We start from the raw sequence: 19,373 nt of genomic DNA, 5'->3' as shown, positions 1-19,373 counted from the left end.
TGATTTAATTAAGATTAAGATTAGTTGATCAATTCAAAAAGATTAACTTGTTTTTTGCAGTGCATTCTAATTCATTTTAGATAAAGTATCTTAGTAAAAGTTAGAAAAACTACAATGTTAAAAGAAGAGAAAGCTGAAGTAAATATTATAGGCTAATATTGGTTAGCATATGGCTAATGGGATCATATTAAAAGTGACCAAGTTAGCGGCCTTAACGTAACAATTTAGTTTTGATCGACACATAAACAACAATTATCTTTTAAACTGTAAAATCACGAGAAAAAAAATCTGAATTATACGTTTCAAAACGTAAAACCATCCAAGACATGTGAGCTGAAGTGGGATGTTTTACCGTCAAACAATTCAAAAACGTACTTTTGGAAGGCTGAATACAGAGCCGGTGAACACTAGCTTGTAAAATGAAAGTCAATAACTTTGTGTGTTTATTTAGTTAGCTGGTTAACGTCTTCTAGAATCGTGCTGCAGAACAGAGTTGACTCTTTTAGTCCAGATTTCCGATGAGGACTGCAGAACGTAACAACAAACACAGTGAAACTCTGCCGGTGGTGTTGATGCTGCGATGGAAACTGTGCTGCTTTACACTGTTTTCCGTTAATGCTAACACACATTCAGCTGTGATGTAGGACTAACTCTTTCTTGTTTCCGTCCTCTCTGGTAGCGGTTAGCTAAATGAGTCTTATTTAGCTGAAGTTTAGCTAAGTTGTTGAGCAGCAAACCCAAATTTAAAGGAGAAAATCTGCTATTTTTGTAGTTGTTGGTAAATGCCTTTTCCACCAAAGCCATGTAACTACATAAAGAGAAAACGTCCCGTTAGTAATTGTCATAATGCTGTGCCATTTGTGATTAAAGGCAGAACTATACATTACCATAGAACGGCACCATTACGAGCCTGTAAGCTAGTTAACGTTTTATTGAAAGTTAGCTAGCTTGCTTGTACGCCAAAACAAAACTAAATTTGTAAAGTAAAGTGAGGATAAGAAGGTATAGATTTACTAAAACAAATCTTAATTTGTAATTGAAAATTGATTTGAGTCAACAAATAAAGTAATTAATGGTCATTAACTATGAGGGGAAATAACTGTATTGATCACAATATTAGTTCTTTTAATTATTTGCCATTTGAAGGGAAAATTGATTAATTTAGGAAAGATTTATCAAAACATTTTAGTATTTAACCGTGAATGAGTTAAAACAAGGAAAACAACATTGCCAAGTCTACAATAATTATCATATTTGATATGATACAACTCTAATCAAATTTCTTTTTACATTTTATTATTAGATTTTCAGCTGTTCTGGTCGACAGCATAAAATGATGCATTAGTTTATTTGCTGCCACAAGGAAACTTGTCAAAGATGAGCTTCTGCTGCCAGTTTATACGGACACGGGAACTTCGTCCACATTCCCAGAGATGCAGAACGAAAAGAAAAACTCAGATATTTAATGACAAGCATATCTTATGCTGAAGGTCTCAGCTTCATGTAGCCACAACAGTATTTGATCACTGTACTTTGGTGTTTTTTTTTCTTTCCTGCATTAACTGATTTATTTTGATGTTATTTGGTGCTAGAATAATATGTTAAAATTCAGAGTTTAGAATCAAGGATCTTGTTTTTATTCAAAGCCTCAAACCAAACTTCATTCAAAAAGTATCTTATTTAAGACGTTTTATGAGCGGACTTATTGATTGAACAAGAAGTTTAATGCACATTTAATGTCTTTAATAAATTAAGATTACAGTGAGAGTTTCTGGCTTTGAATGAACGTGGATCAGATACATCGGTGGCATTAACTGTTACGTTTCATTGTCTGTGGAGTAAAACTGAGCTTCATCAGTAGTCAGAAGTGTTTCCTACAGTCGACAGTACTGTGTGTACTGACGTGTAGCTGTGAGTAGTTTAAACTGTACACATAGGAGATACTGTCACAGTGTTTTATTACATGCATGAAGTACTGTAGTTCTGAGTGTTGTGCATTTACAGCATTTTATCTCCTCTTTATTCACAGAAACGAGTCGGTCTGTCGCTGTTAAAGAACCACAACTGCTGGTTTTATGTGTTTTAAACCGTTAATACTTCATCATCCTGCACATCATCTTCCAAATTATTCTTCATTTGTTCTTAGAATGACTTGAGAAATTGGTTTCACTTCATTTCAATAGAAATCAACTTGCAGATTCTTGAAACTTGCTGAGACGTTTAGGGATATTTAAAGTTTTTGGAAACTCCTCTTTGGTTTCATTTTTAGGTATTTCTTGGATCCAAAATCTTTCTTTTGTCTTTTTCTTGAAAGTCAAGCATAGAAGACAAACACAGACGTCATTGAAATAGGAATTAACTTGTTTTTCGCATCAGAAATGTAGCCGTAAGTTGTAAAATCTCAGTGTCCTTAAATGCACCAATTGTTTTTCCATAAAGGTGCTTTACCACTAGATGATACGGAGTCCCATCGTACTGAAAGATAGTTTTTTTTTCTTGCTTGCACATGATATAAAAATACATCTTTCAGGACATTTAAATAATAATACAACCTCAAACAGGAAGTGACAAGAAGTTTCTCTTCTCTGCAAGTTGAATTTGATAGAAACGAACTGAAATCCACCAAAAGATAAAAGAGATTTACAGGAATACAAAGATGAACAACCAGCTGTCTCGCCTTCAGATTAAAAACAAAGCAGAACAAATCCTGCAGCTGATGTTCCACCACTAAAGATGAATCCTACTAGTCAAAGGATTTTCAGATTTGATGAGGTTCATTTGGACAAACGATGATGTCATTTAAAGGAAAATAGTGTCAAAAACGGCAAAATGTTCAACCCAGCTAACAAGTAAATAATCTTGCAAAAGTAATCCACAAAAGGCCAACAAAGAAAATTAAAAAGAAAAAGGGACGAAGCTCCTTTTAAAGCTCAAAAAGTGCACAAACTAAGAATCTGAAGCTTCAGTTTTTTTTAAATGTTAATGTTTTAATGGCTGCATCATTCTATCAGATGGAGATATTCTGAATCATATTAGAAACAGATTTGAAATGATTGAATTAAAATAGAATCTGTGCACTTTTTGAGTAAATATTTTCTCATGCATCCAAAACAGTAAATCTTTGGGAATGTAAAATTCTCCCTTCATGTGTTTCAAAATCTCGTCATCGGTTTCACTTTTATTCGTGGTTCAATGTTTAAAGATGTGCAGTGTTTTCCTGCTTCTCTGCGTCCGTAGTGCCTCGTAGCGTTAGACCCACCTGTCGTCTTTAAGCCCCGCCCCTCTGAGAGCAGACCAGGTGGAGGTTTGTTCTCTAGAAGGATGTTTGTCCTGCAGGTGGAGGTTTGATCTGCAGGACGATATTGGTTCTGCAGATGGAGGATTGTTCTTCAGGTGGATGTTTGTCCTGCAGGTTGAGGTTAGTCCTGCAGGTGGATGATTGTTCTTCAGGTGGAGGTTTGTTCTGCAGGTGGATGATTTTGGTTCTGCAGATGGAGGATTGTTCTTCAGGTGGAGGTTTGTTCTGCAGGTGGATGATTGTTCTTCAGGTGGAGGTTTGTCCTGCAGGTGGATGATTGTCCTGGAGGTTTGTCCTGCAGGTTGAGGTTAGTCCTGCAGGTGGATGATTGTTCTTCAGGTGGAGGTTTGTTCTGCAGGTGGATGATTGTTCTTCAGGTGGAGGTTTGTCCTGCAGGTGGATGATTGTTCTTCAGGTGGAGGTTTGTCCTGCAGGTGGATGATTGTTCTTCAGGTGGAGGTTTGTTCTGCAGGTGGATGATTGTTCTTCAGGTGGAGGTTTGTTCTGCAGGTGGATGATTTGTTCTGCAGGTGGATGATTGTTCTGCAGGTGGATGATTGCTCTTCAGGTGGAGGTTTGAGCTGCAGGTGGAGCTTTGCTCTTTAGATGGATGTCTGTTCTTCAGGTGGAGGTTTTGTCCTTCAGGTCGATGTTAATCCTGCAGTTCGATGTTTGTCCTGCAGGAGAACGTGTTGTCTTACAGGTGGAGGTGTTGTCTTACAGGTGGAGGTGTTTGTAGTGCCTCATCTAAACCCTCAGTGCTCTGATGTTTTCGTGTGTTTCAGCTCAACGTGCCTCCAGATTTGTTTTGCTGTAAAGTTTCGGTTTTATTAACTGAACTTTTATTAAATAGATGAAATGTATATTTTTGCAATTGTTTTTTTTTTTTTTTTTTTTTTTTCAAATGTTTTAACTGTAAAATTGCACTAATTGTTTTATTGACGCTCTTAGATGTGACGTTCAGGTAATTATGAATGTTGTAACAACTAAAGCTGAATATGTAGTACAAATATGTAGTACAAATATATATGTACATATATGTTCAAATAACTGATGTGTTTAATCAAAATAAACTAAGGAACTTCTCAGAACTAAAGACGTCTTTATGTCAGATTTATTTTTTAAACGGTGACAAATGAATCTTCAAAATGTTTCACATGTACTTAAGTAAATCTTTGAAGTACTCGAGTACTTCCATTTCCTGCTACATGATACTTTTACTTCACTTCATCTCAGAGAGAAATGTTGTCCTTTTTACTAGTTTTTCCTTTTATTTGTCTGACAGCTTAAATAACGATTTATTTTTATAAAAACATGTACTTATTTCATTTAAAATGTGTAAATCTGCATAATTAATACTTATTTTTGGTACTTTAAGTATATTTCTATGCCAATAATTCAATACAATAATTGTTAATTAAGTAAAAAAAAAAATGATTACATGATTTAAACTTGTAACAGAGTATTTCTACACTAAAGTTTTGCTCAAATATTCAAATTAAACTGGATTAAATGAAGTCAGACAGATGAATGAGTTAAAATGAATTTATCAAAATATGAATCAGAGGAAATTATTTGTCATGTGAGACAAAATTACTTGTTTTATGGAACAGTTTTTTAAACTTGTCCCTTCTGACGCCCACAAGGGGTAAAGGTGAATAAGCAAAATAAAAATAACTCATAGATATCAACATGAAACTTCTACAGATGACTACTACAAGTTTTCTAAAAATGTATGTTTAAATATGCAAATGAGGTATTATCTAATTATAACTTTTGGCGAATTTAGAAGAAATCTACACAAGCAAAAGAAAAGTGGTAAAATAAATGTTTTATTTCCACAAGTCTGAAAGAAGACGTGTTTTGGAAAGAAATAGACCAAATAAAGCTTTAAAAATATCAGGAATATTTAATTTAAATAGGATACAAGCTTGCAGAGCATTTATTAAAGGGAAATATGAATTAAGATAATATGTAAAATATATACTCTCGTGGTGAGTAAATATGTGAAAAACAGATCGTGCATATACAGACATTTAAATAATAAATAAGATAAAGAGGCTGGAAATGACACATTTTCCAACAAAAAACAAACAAACAAACAAACAAACACATAAAACTTTGCAACAATAATTATTTGAAAGATCTTTTGAATCACAATTTCTTTTTAGATAAATGTGAATATTATTTAAAATATATATTTTTTTAACCCTCTAGTTAGATTTATAGATTTAGAAGATGTGAACTTTCTCCCAGTGGTCGGACTGGGAGCTGTGGTGCTGCTGTGTTTGACCAGCAGGGGGCAAAAGGTCACCGGCCTACCCCAAAGACGGTCTCTGACGGACAGGAGGGCTCACTCTGCATATCATCTAATGTACGATTATTTATTCGCTGGTGTTCCTCAGGGACATGAGCTCAGCCCACTGATAGGAAAGTAATTTAGTACATTTACTTCCAATCTTGAAGTACTTATACTTAACTTGAGTATTCTTCAATTTTATCTACTAAATACTTCTACTGCACTACATCTCAGAGAGAAATATTGTACATTTTATTGCACTACATTTGTCCTTTCCTTTTCTGTTGAGAAGCTAAACATAACATTTAATACTTTTTTACAATGTAATTACATATAATTTTAAATAGTTTAATTTACAAATGCTCTAACTGCAATAAACTGCTGAAAATATTTCATGCATGACCTGTGATTATTACACAGTCATGATTTTCCTCTGAGGTCAAGAAAAATACTTCAAAAAGAGAAACGATTTAAAAATGTTATTTTAAGAAAAGCAAATTTCAAACCCATTTATTATTATTAAAAATCAATCCAGATGAAATGTGTGAAACTATTTGCCTTTACAAGCCTTTTGGTGTACAATCAAGCTTTCTTTGGTATTTGGTATTCTTTAGTTTACTACTTTTGTATTGTTTGTAACATTTCCGATGTATTTTATTTGTATACACTTTTTTAAAAAGCATAAACCCTTGTCTGTGCTATTCATAGTTGGTTTTATTAAATTAAATTCGATATGTAGGCCTTTATATACAGAATAGTCATACTGTGTATTTCTTGGTCCCAGCATCTGTGGTTTAATGTTTTTGAATTGTTGGTTTTTTTTCACAGAATTCGTTTGAGAATATTTGAATATGTTGTTATGAGTGGTCACGTCATAATAAGATATACTCATGTCATAGCAAACAACAAACCTTCCTGCTGTTATATTGTTTGTGACATAATTAAATGAACCTGTAAGCCTATGTGGTATCAACTCTCATGTTTTGTTTTTTTAAGGTTTAAGGATTGTAGGCCTATATTTACACAGAATAGTCATACTGTGTATTGTTTGGTCCCAGCATCTGTGGTTTAATGTTTTTGAATTGTTGGGTTTTTTTTCACAGAATTCGTTTGAGAATATTTGAATATGTTGTTATGAGTGGTCACGTCATAATAAGATATACTCATGTCATAGCAAACAACAAACCTTCCTGCTGTTTATATTGTTTGTGACATAATAATTGTTTCTGTACTATACTTTTGCTCTGGTTTATGCTCTTAGATGCTTGTTTAAGAAAGGAGATGCACTTATAACTTCTGGTGACTAGTAGTTCTCTTGAATACCTATGTTGAATACATTTATTGTAAGTCGCTTTGGATAAAAGCGTCTGCTAAATGACTGTAATGTAAATGTAATGTTATTATATTCCTTTATTGATCCCCATGGGGGGAATTCGGGTGTTGCAGCAGCTCAACTACACAGAAACAGATAATAAATACACATATTATACAATAAAAATAAAATAAAAATAGAATTAAAAAAAAAAAAGAAAAAAATGTTCTTTTGTTTTTTAAAGTTTTTATGTATTTTATTTAGGTTATTTGTTACTTACTTTATTTTACTATTATTATTAATATTACAAACATATTTGACCAAATGTGTATGTTGATATCCTGATTTGTACTCTTTTGAAAAAAAAAAACAAATGAAAAGTTTTTACATATTTCATTTTGGTTATTTGTTACTTACTTTATTTAACTATTATTATTATTATTATTATTATTATTATTACAAAATAATTTACCAAATGTGTATGTTGATTTCCTAATTTGTACTCTTTTGAAAAAAAAACAAAATTTTTTTTAAAGTTTTTACGTATTTCATTTTGGTTATTTGTTACTTACTTTATTTTACTATTATTATTAATTTATTATTAAAAAATATTTTACCAAATGTGTATGTTGATTTCCTAATTTGTACTCTTTTGAAAAAAATAAAAAGAATAATTTTTAAAGTTTTTATGTATTTCATTTTGGTTATTTGTTACTTACTTTACTATTATTATTATTATTATTATTAATATTACAAATTATATTTGACCAAATGTGTATGTTGATTTCCTAATTTGTACTCTTTTGAAAAAAAAAAAAAAAGAAAGAAAAGTTTTTACGTATTTCATTTTGGTTATTTGTTACTTACTTTATTTTACTTATTATTATTAATATTATAATTTCACCAAATGTGTATGTTGATTTCCTAATTTGTACTCTTTTGAAAAAAAAAAACAAATGAAAAGTTTTTACGTATTTCATTTTGGTTATTTGTTACTTACTTTATTTTACTTTATTTATTATTATTATTATTATTATTAATAATAATTTGACCAAATGTGTATGTTGATTTCCTAATTTGTACTCTTTTGAAAAAAACAAACAAAGAAAAGTTTTTACGTATTTCATTTTGGTTATTTGTTACTTACTTTTTTATTTTACTATTATTATTAATATTATAACCAAATGTGTATGTTGATTTCCTAATTTGTACTCTTTTGAAAAAAAAACAAACAAAGAAAAATGTTTTTATATTTCATTTTGGTTATTTGTTTACTTACTTTATTTTACTATTATTATTAATATTATAACCAAATGTGTATGTTGATTTTCCTAATTTGTACTGTTTTGAAAAAAAAATAATAATTTTTTTTAAAGTTTATTTTACTATTTCATTTTGGTTAATTTACAAAACTATTTCACCAAATTATTATTATTAATATCCTAATTTGTACTCTTTTGAAAAAAATAAAACAGAATGTTTTTTGAAGTTTTTATGTATTTCATTTTGGTTATTTGTTACTTACTTTATTTTACTATTTATTATTATTATTATTATTAATATTAATAATACAAAATATTTGACCAAATGTGTATGTTGATTTCTTAATTTGTACTCTTTTGAAAAAAAAAAAGAATTATTTTTAAAGTTTTTACGTATTTCATTTTGGTTATTTGTTACTTACTTTATTTTACTATTATCATTAATATTACAAAAATATTTTACCAAAAATGTATGTTGATTTCCTGATTTGTACTCTTTTGGTTATTTGTTACTTACTTTATTTTGTAATATTAATATTAATAATACAAAATATTTCACCAAATGTGTATGTTGATTTCCTGATTTGTACTCTTTTGAAAAAAACAAACAAAGAAAAGTTTTTAAATATTTCATTTTGGTTATTTGTTACTTACTTTATTTTATATTATTATTAATATTATAACCAAATGTGTATGTTGATTTCCTAATTTGTACTCTTTTGAAAAAAAAAAAACAAAGAATTATTTTTAAAGTTTTTACGTATTTCATTTTGGTTATTTGTTACTTACTTTATTTTACTATTAATATTAATAATAATATACAAAATATTTCACCAAAACTGTATGTTGATTTCCTAATTTGTACTCTTTTGAAAAAAAAAACAAAAAAGAATTATTTTTAAAGTTTTTACGTATTTCATTTTGGTTATTTGTTACTTACTTTATTTTACTATTATTATTATTATTATTAATAATAATAATACAAAATATTTGACCAAATAATTGACCAAATGTGTATGTTGATTTCCTGATTTGTACTCTTTTGGTTATTTGTTACTTACTTTATTTTACTATTAATATTATTAATAATAATTACAAAATATTTCACCAAATGTGTATGTTGATTTCCTAATTTGTACTCTTTTGAAAAAAAAAAAGTTTTTTTTAAAAAGTTTTTACGTATTTATTTTGGTTATTTGTTACTTACTTAATTTTATTATTATTAATATTACAAAAATATTTTACCAAATGTGTATGTTGATTTCCTAATTTGTACTCTTTTGAAAAAAAAAAAAAAAAAGATAAAGTTTTTACGTATTTAATTTTGGTTATTTGTTACTTACTTTATTTTACTATTATTATTATTATTATTATTAATAATAATATTACAAAATAATTGACCAAATGTGTATGTTAATATCCTAATTTGTACTCTTTTGAAAAAAAAAAAAAACAAATAATTATTTCTTTTTTTAAACCCCTCAGAGTGAGACCTCCTCATTTTCTTTCTCTTCTTTTTCTAACCCCTCCTCTCTCTGACGTCACAGGGAATTTCCAGTGGGGAAGGAAACCAGAGCTTCAGTAGAGACACAGACACAGACACACACAGAGACCCTTCACTGCTGCGGAGCAACAGAACCCTCTCTCTCCCTCTCTCCCGTAAACTGTTATGACGTGTCGTGACTCCGCCTCCTCCTCCGCCGCGTCACGACACTCTGCGCCTGAACCCGGCTGCTGCGGATGGATCCGCTGCACGGCGACCCGATGAGGACCTAGGAACCTAGGAACCGAGGACCCGAGGACCCGAGGAAGGAAGCACCGAGGACCTGGGACTAAGTACTGTCCGGCACCGGCGCCCAGGTGAGCCCAGGTGAGCCGCACGCCCCGGCGCAGCGCGTCAAACCCGCGCCATGCCGCTCACTTCCGCATTGGCTGCGGTGACGTCACGACACTCACTTTTTTTCAAAAACAACTATTTTTGGGTGTTTTTGTAGTCCTTGTCAGAGAGCGTGTGAGTGTCCTGCGTGAGAATTAAAGACGTGTTCTGGTAGAGCTGGGTCCACTGGTGGGTTCTGCGTCGCTACCTCACCCGGAGCGGCACTGGGAGTGGTGGTGGAAGCCGTTTACTGGGAGCTTCTCTCTCCACTGGTTTTCCTCCATCTCTGCACCGCGACGCACGTGTCTTTGCCACTAAAACTTAAAGTTTTATTGTTTTTTTAAACATAATTCGTGAGCGTGTCGACGTGCGTGGTCTTCAGCTCGTGTTTCGTCATGTAAATAAACAAATAACCGTGAAAATGGCTGGTTTCTGGACGGAGTCTCGCGTTGTGTTGAAGCGGCGAGCTAACTGTTAGCCACATGCTAGCGAGGCGCGTTCATGAGATCCTGAGCGGGAACGCGCGGAGCCAAGCAGCAACAAGGGTTTATTTATTAACACTAGTAACAATAACAATGTGTGTTTATTGGTAGTAAATAAATAAACACATATAGTCATATAATTATATATATTGTGAGTCATGTTTTTTGTCTTGTTTTGATAAATACAGATGTGTTTATAATAAAACAAAAACAATACCCAATTATTTATATTGTTAATAACAATGTATGTTTATTGGTAATGAATAAATAAACACATATAGTCATATAATTATATATATTATTTGTGAGTCACTATTTTTTGTCTTTTTTGTCTTGTTTTGATAAATACAGATGTGTTTATAATAAAACAAAAACAATACCATAATTATTTATATTGTTAATAACAATGTCTGTTTATTGGTAATAAATAAATAAACACATATAGTCATATAATTATATATATTGTAATAATATTGTTAAAAAAACAATGTATGTTTATTTGTAAATAAATAAACACATATAGTCATAATTATATATATATTGTGAGTCATGTTTTTTGTCTTGTTTTGATAAATACAGATGTGTTTATAATAAAACAAAAAACAATACCCAATTATTTATATTGTTAATAACAATGTATGTTAAAAAAATAAATATTTCGGTTAATATTTTCAGAGCTTTAGGCTTTTAAAAAGTCAAATTATAAATAAATAAAGTGATTTATATTGTTTCCTTCAGTATCATCTGTTGATAGTCAAACTTTATAATTTCCACTGTATGTTATACATTGGGTGTAATTGTTGTATTTTGACCTTTGACCTGCAGACACCATGGCTGGAGACGACCATTACCTTAATACTACCCACCAGGTAAACTCACCTCTAACTGATCTTCATCTATCTGTACAGCAGAACAGCAGCAGAGTAAATACTGTTATAACAAGGTTGAGATATCTCATTATAATCAGTAAAATATGTTGTTAAAATATAAGTTATAACTGATTCAGGACCAGAAACCAGACAATTCATTCTCAATAATTCTTGTTACAGTACCAGTCAAAAGTTTGTTCACACCTTCTCATTCAACTACTTTGAAGAATCTAAAATATAAAACATATTCTGGTTTGTTGAGCATTTGTTTGTTTACCACATAATTCCACATGTGTTCCTTCATAGTTTGGATGTCTTCAATATTAATCTACAATGTAGAAAAAAATAAAAATAAAGAAAAACCATTGAATGAGAAGGTGTGTCCAAACTTTTGACTGGTACTGTTTGTTGAATTATAAAAACTCAATGTGGGAAAGAAAGAAACGTCTTATATGCAGCTCAGTAAAAATAAAACTACAAACAAAAGTCGTTAAAATGTATAGTTTTTAAAAGGTGAAGACATAATAAAATATAACAAAACAGAAACCTAAAAAATATTTGAATGTCAAAAAATATTATTTTGTTACTAAAAAACTAAAAAGACAACAGTTTAAAAAAAAAAATTTTAATACGTTTTTATCCCCACAAAAATGGGAACCTAATGAAGAAATCGATATGAGCTGCAAAGATTAATTGATTAGTTTTCCACCTTTAAATTAATAGGTTTGAGTAAATGTTGAAGAATAAATCTAAACATTTTCTTATTCCACTTTCTGTTAATGTGAATATTTTCTGGTTTCTTTCCGTCTCCGTGACAGTAAACTGAACATATTTGAGTCATCTTTGGCCTCTGGGAAACACTCATAGATCCTTATTTACGATTTTATGGACTAAAGAACGAATAAATTAACTGTGAAAATAATCTAAAATGAAAATAATCGTTAATTGCACTCCTAAATGGATCATTGTTTACATATTTCTAAATGATGTGTTTCTACTTGGAGCTTTGGTGTGGAGAGTCTTCTCATCAGTTGTCCCGACTTCTTCTTCCAGATGTTCGACAACATCATAATGGATCCGCTGTGGGACATGCAAAATTTCCACGTGATGTCTCAGACCACGTCCATGCGGACAGGTGAGCGTCTAACCTTCACACCTGCTGTTAGAGAGGCTCAGCGTCTCTGCTCAACTGTTGGTCCAATGTTCAACAAGCAGCTGTTTGTTATTGCTGGCAGAACTGACTGTAGTTACACGGCGGTTTCACAGAGCAGCTTAAGAAATCAAAGTGGAATAAACAGCTACTGTGTGTTTATCAAACCTGTTATTCCACATTTGTTTGACCCTCCCTTCTCAGGTATTAAACTGGAACCTTTTAAACAGACAATTCTTTGACAAAACACACAAACTCGGATAATCAGATCGAGTGTGTCCACTGATTTGCAGTTATGGACGATCTGATTAACTGCATATAATCAATAATTCTGTCATAAAGGACGTAGTGAGCATTAGTTGTCTGTGAAACTGTTGGTCTGTCTGCCAACTCTGAGACTTGATTAATCATTAACCGGTGCGTTAAACTGATGTGACGGGTTTAAAAACCGCAGAAAAGCAAATGTAGTTTGCTTCCAATTTAAATGTTGGTTAGCTATAAATGTTTAACCAGTAATTGATTTAGGCTTAACCTTATTTGTTTCTACTCAAACTTGGTCTTTATTTCCTGGTTCAGTCTCTTTTGTTCAGAACATGTGGAAGTGTTGGTTCACTGTTTAGGAAATCCATGTTGTCGTCTGGTTGCAGCTTTCTGCGATATGAGGATGTTCTCTGTTTTTATATTTAAAAAATCAAACTGTGAGGTTCCTCCCAAAAGAGGGGAGGTGAGGGGAGAGAGGTGGGACGTAGATGCTGTGTGAGGGGAAAGGTGCATGGAGGTGTTGAAAACAACAGGAAGTCACTTATTGAAGTTTGGAAGCTGATTTTCTGCTGATTTTGAGTCAAAACTCAGTGAAATGTGAAAACAAAGACTTGATTTATTTATCTATTTATTTATTTTAAGATTCAGTTTGACTCTCATACATGAACATAATTAACATTATTACTAATACATTAACATTATTATTGTTATTGCTAACAAATTAACAATATACATTTACTGCGATATAAACATTATAATGAATACATTTACATTTTTCACATTAATACTATTACACAACCAATATAAACGTTATTGCTAATACATTAACATTATCATGTATATAATCATATTATAATGTTATTGCTAATATATTAACAATATGAATGTTATTAATAATATATAAACATAACGAATACATTGAAATTATTCACATTACTACTAATACATTACAAATGTTAAGGTTATTACTAATACATTAACAATATCAATGTTATTACAAATATATAAACAACAAATACATAAAAATGATTAACATTACTACTCTACATTTACATTAGGACTAGTAAATTAACATAATTAACATTATGACTAATACATTAACACTATTAACATTAATGCTAATACAGTGACATTTTTTATCATTACTAATACGTTAACATTATCACAATTACTACTCGTACATTCACATTATTAATATTATTACTAATACATTAACATTATAACTAACTCATTATTAACAATATAACAGATACAATAACACTTTTAACAGTATAATTAATACGTTAACATCATTACCAATTTTACTATACATTAACATTATTAAATCTGGAACCAGAAACATTTTTTACAGTAAAAATGGCTTCAACCATTATAATAGTTTCACATTTATTAACACATTTAATTGATTAATGGACTAATGGTTCCAGCTTTTCTTTATAAAGTTTCATAAAATCATATTTTATAAACCCCTTCCTATGTTTTGTGTATAAACCCTTAATGTCTAAAGTAGCTACAGCTGTCAGATAAATGTAGTTTACGTATCAATGAAGAGTATTTTGGTTTGAACCAGCTGTGGAGGAAAAACATCAGAAACTCTTCTTTCTGTTTTATGAAACGAATGAGTCCGTGTGATGAAGTGAAAGGTGAGTTTCGTGAGGTGTCGGTGTCGGTCTCCTCTGCGGTGACTCTCTGCTCTCACTTCCCCGTTTTAAATGTCTTTTATTCTGAAGTAAAGATAGAACAGGAGGGGAAACTTTCTCCTCTTAACATTTAAATGTATATTAATCAGTGATTCATCAGGTCCTCCATCACTGACAGAAGATCTAGTGAAGGAGGAAGAAATACTGCTTTTACTACAGTTAAAGTACCAATATCGACTGGTACAAGTATTCAACTTTACTTAAAGTGTTACTTTGGTGTTTTTACACCTGTACCCTATATATTGTTTTATAAGGATTCAATTTAAAGGAAAGAAAAACAATGATTTTAATCAGGAAATCACAAAATATAAACAATACAATGTCAATTCTCACTGCAACAAGCTTATCAATCATCCATTTTCCGTAACCTGCTTATCCAGTTAAGGGTCGCGGGGGTGCTGGAGCCGATCTCAACTGTCAATAGGTGAAGGCAGGGTTCACCTGGACAGGTCGCCAGTCTGTCGCAGGGCTGACATATAGAGACAGACAACCATTCACACTCACATTCACACCTACGGGCAGTTTAGAGTCTTCAATTAACTTAAGCTGCATGTCTTTGGATTGTGGGAGGAAGCCGGAGAACCCGGAGAGAACCCACGCTGACAACTTCTCACAGAAGGTTGTCCAGCCCGGGAATTGAACCCAGGCCCCTCTTGCTGTGAGGCGACAGTGCTAACCACTACACCACCGTGCAGCTAATCAATCAATCAAACTTTATTTGTTAAAGAACCGTTCACACCTGTTTGTAAAGTTCAAAGTGCTTCATAGAAAACTGACAAGCTTAATAAGAACTAATGACACATTTTGACCAGAAAACAACTGAAAAGACAAAAATAATTCAACAATTTGAGACCAAAATGATGAAAATGTGAGATAAAATGTAGAGTAACAAAACAAGTAGAAAATGGTGTGAATTAAAAACAAGTATAATGAATAATAACATTACCACTTAAAAACAATTAATTGAGTAAATATTGTCTACAATCAATTCTTTATTTAATAGTCCGTCTGAATATATCACTTTTAAGTTTGCGTTTAAAGATTTCAACATTTCAAGGTTATATGAAGTTTGCCTTTAATACAATAAATGATTTTAGAGATACATTTTCATTTATTTAATTAAAAATACATATATTTATATATAATATAAGTAATTAAATGTACATTAAAATGGAAGCTTGACTCTTTACACCTGCGTTAAAAGGATCAGTTGATGATTTTTTATTTTATTTTTTATAAATACAATTATTTATAAGGACCTTTTATCTATATGGAGAAAGATATCAGTGTTGTTAGCTAACTGATTAAATGACTCCATAATGTTTAATAAAAGTTTGACCTGATTTTGTTCCTTTGTGTGTTTTCAGTGGACGGACCGTACCTGCAGATCGTGGAGCAGCCAAAACAGGTAAGACTCACCTGTGATGAGAATAATTATTCCTGAGAGGTCAAAGGAAACAATTGTAATTATTTCCATGTTTCAGAATAAACTGAAATTACTTTATTAGTAATAAGTTCCTAGTTTTAAAGATACTATCTTAATATCCTCCTTTTATGACACATAAAGGTTTTATTTACTCTCAGATAAGTTTTTATTTTTAGCTCAATATGTTAAAAATAACAGTTTACAGCCCACTGATGTTATACTACATAAATAAATACATAATATTATACATTTGAGGACAGACAGCTCTCTCTCCAAAGTGGCTGAACAGATTTTTACCATTAAGACTTAATTTGAAACGTCATTTTCCATCGTTTGTTTGCAGTTTGAACTGTGAGGATTAACACTCTATTACAGTGTGCAAATATCAGTATTATATCAAAAAAAATCCATCCATTATATGTTATCAGCTGATAACATTAGCAAACATAGTAAATTGTTATTGACGTCAGACTAAAACAAACGTCGAGCTGCTGATGAAAATACTAATTTTAGCCGTGTTTCCTTTCACATATTTACACGCTCATTTTGAAGCATCACCTTAGAAAAGCTGAAAGGAAACAGTTAGAGATTAAATAAAGGGAAAACATATTTATAATAAAAGTATAACTATGTCATTAGACACTAGTGAGAGATAGGGGCCAATCACACATTTTTCCAAGTGTCCAAAGTGTTACCAATGTTAATAAATCAATAATTTATACTTTTTTAATTTATAAAAATAAATAATAAACTATTTACATTTCTACAGTTCAGTCTGAGTTTCACAGATTTTTTTATCACGTGAATGTTTATCTCAGATGAATCAATCATGGCTTCATAGTTACACTGAGGAGCTCAGAATTTAATGTTTTTTACAGAATCTGGTTAAAGGAAACGGTTTATTTGGGACGAGATTTTAAATGAGAGAAATTTTAAATGTAGAATAAAATGCTTTTGATTAAATATCACAATTTTAAGCTTCGTTTTGGCTGCTTTTTCTGTCACACATGATGTGTTCGGGGACCGTCAGAAAGATGAAAATCCGACGATATTTAACTTCTACAGCTTCTGGCTTTGATTCTTTTAAGAAAACATTATTTTTAATCCCGACTGCAGGTTTTTGTGGTTCAGAGCGTTAAACTGAAACTGAATCTCACAGAGCAGAAACTAACTAAATACAAACAAACGCTGTGCAGAGAGAAAGTTCTGACAGGATCTGAAACACGACGCAGCATTCACACAATAAGACGTTTCAGATTTAACCTCAGAGGATCATCTGTTTCTGCTCTTGTGGTCAGTTTTACTTATGAATGTGTGTTTATGGACTCTGTTTGTCTCCCAGCGTGGCTTCAGGTTCAGGTACGGCTGTGAAGGTCCGTCTCACGGCGGTTTACCAGGAGCCTCCAGCGAGAAGAACAGCAAGACCTACCCCGCCGTCAAGGTAACGCACATCCTCAATATTCACAGTCAAAATGTCCACGGACGTTTGTGTTTCAGACTCCGTTTGTGTATAAAGTAGGCTGCAATCTCCAGTTCTGGAAAGTGAAGTCAAAGCTTCATGTGTTAAAGCTGCATTCTCTCTAATGTCCATCAGGGGGCGACTCCTCTGGTTGTATAGAAGTCTATGAGAAAATGACTCTACTTCTCTCTTGATTTATTCCCTCAGTAAACATTGTAAACATGAGTTTATGGTCTCAATCTCTAGTTTCAAGTCTTCTTCAATACAGCATGATGTTCATTTAGTAAATGATGCTCCATTTAGAGTCAAACAGACCATAAAGCAGGGGATGCTTTAGGGCGGGGCTACACACTGATTGACAGGTGGACACCAGAGACGTATACAAGGTGACATTTAAACTTTTATTACAGTTTGAAACGATGAGGCTAAAAATAATGTCCAGGAAGTGAAATCAACTATTTTGATGCTCTGAGAAGAATGAACACTGTGGTCGTGCAGAAACACACTGCTTCCTGTCAGCTGACTCTCAGATTCTAAAAGCAGGCCGCCTCTTTGTTGTTGTACAGTTTGAGTTTTTCTCTGAATCACAAACTAAATAAATCATGCGAATATTAAAGCCATAATAAAACAATTACGCTGAGTATTTAGTTTCTATTGTTGCTTTTCTTCTTATTCTAGTTGTATGTACCTCCTACTGTTATATTTATGTTATTTTATCTTTAAGTATATATTGACCTTTAGAAATAAAACAAATGTCTATATATATTCTTTGTAATACAAGGTCCATTTAGAAGCTTTTTTCAGTCGCCTCACAATTTGCTGTTGAACGATTCAAAGCTCTTGAAAAAACTGGTGAATGGACCTTTTATTAAGATGTTTTATTTATTTACTATTGGTCATATCATCTTATTTGCTCAATCCAATCCAAGTTAACCTGATGTTGATTCAGAAAAACAAGTTTTTAAATTTGATATATACTTAAAATATTAGTGTTAGGACAGCTGAGAGGCTTTTTGGCTTATTGACAACCTGTTTCCTAACTGCATTTATCAAGAAACCTTTTACTAATTTAGGGATTTCCCGAGTCACCACAGCTTTGGGTCTCAAAATCGGAGAGGTATCAGATTTATTTAGTTTTTTAGATTTCTTGTTTATTTCGACAAAATCTCCCACAAACCCCTGTGTGCACATGCAATGACTCGATGTGGTTTGTAGAACCTTATGATGAAATTCTTTATTTCATGTTGTTTCTGTTGTTGTTTGGAGTCTGAAGCTAAAACCAGAGGAGACGGGAAATCCCCAGATTCCTCTCTGACTCTCCGTCTCCAGTCAGACTTTACTGCACTTTATTTAAAGAAATATATTTATCCAGATTTAAGACGCGTCCCAACAGATGTTCTCCTCAGGTGTCGTAACAAGTACTGCAACTAGATTAAATCTATTGATCTATAAAATATCAGAAAATAGATTAAAAAAATGTAACGATTAATCCATAATATAGAAAGTTATTAGTATTTGTTAGTAGATTATTTAGAAGTTAATCAAATATTTTCTCTCACCCGACTAATCGTTGCAACTCTAGTCGTAACATCTTATAATATATAACAGCCAGTGATATGAAATAATTTGCAAAATAGTTTTGTTCATAAGATGGACGTGGAAAATTAACCTCGAAAGGCTTTTTAAATAAAATAAAATGTAAATAAAAAGTAATTAAAGTGGTACACACCCAAACTCACCTGGATTATGGTGAAACATTAAGGCCCTTAAAATAAAAATAAAGAATTGCATTTAAACTATATATATATTTATTTATGACGTGGTAGAGCTGGAGGAGGTGGAGCTGCCGTGTTGAGTAAATATTTCTTTAAACGCTATAAATATCTCAAAATGAGGGTATTTATTGACGTGTTCATTTTCTGTCACGAATGAGATGAAGTCATCAGAGAGAAGCAGAAAGTCTTTTTTGGTCTCTTTTG

The 19,373-nt window shown here is 31.8% G+C and overlaps 1 protein-coding gene and 1 long non-coding RNA gene across 4 annotated transcripts in view; both read left to right on the top strand.

Annotated features, from left to right (window-relative positions):
* Positions 1–70: 70 nt before the first annotated feature.
* LOC129090167 (uncharacterized) lies at positions 71–4,186 on the top strand. 2 transcript variants are annotated; one of them, XR_008531184.1, is made up of 3 exons: positions 71–3,469; positions 3,511–3,567; positions 3,619–4,186. It is a non-coding gene; the product is annotated as an uncharacterized LOC129090167 (long non-coding RNA). The 2 variants fall into 2 exon arrangements; XR_008531183.1 differs by having other exon boundaries at positions 3,600–4,186.
* Positions 4,187–9,741: 5,555 nt separating this feature from the next.
* The window catches only part of nfkb1 (nuclear factor of kappa light polypeptide gene enhancer in B-cells 1), a 29,911-nt gene continuing 20,279 nt past the window's right edge, over positions 9,742–19,373 (top strand). The window contains exons 1-5 of one of the 2 annotated variants that reach the window (XM_054597414.1): positions 9,742–10,031; positions 11,355–11,398; positions 12,452–12,533; positions 15,877–15,917; positions 17,278–17,376. In XM_054597414.1, coding sequence (XP_054453389.1) covers positions 11,360–11,398; positions 12,452–12,533; positions 15,877–15,917; positions 17,278–17,376 — 261 coding nt within the window. In that variant the 5' untranslated portion in view covers positions 9,742–10,031; positions 11,355–11,359. Of the gene's footprint in view, positions 10,042–11,354; positions 11,399–12,451; positions 12,534–15,876; positions 15,918–17,277; positions 17,377–19,373 lie in introns of both variants that reach the window. The other variant, XM_054597413.1, reaches the window with a different exon arrangement.

The sequence above is a fragment of the Anoplopoma fimbria genome, chromosome 4, assembly GCF_027596085.1.
Source record: "Anoplopoma fimbria isolate UVic2021 breed Golden Eagle Sablefish chromosome 4, Afim_UVic_2022, whole genome shotgun sequence".
NCBI lineage: Eukaryota > Metazoa > Chordata > Actinopteri > Perciformes > Anoplopomatidae > Anoplopoma > Anoplopoma fimbria.
The sequence above is the reverse complement of the archived record's forward strand: the minus strand, read 5'-3'. Positions and strand labels throughout refer to the sequence as shown.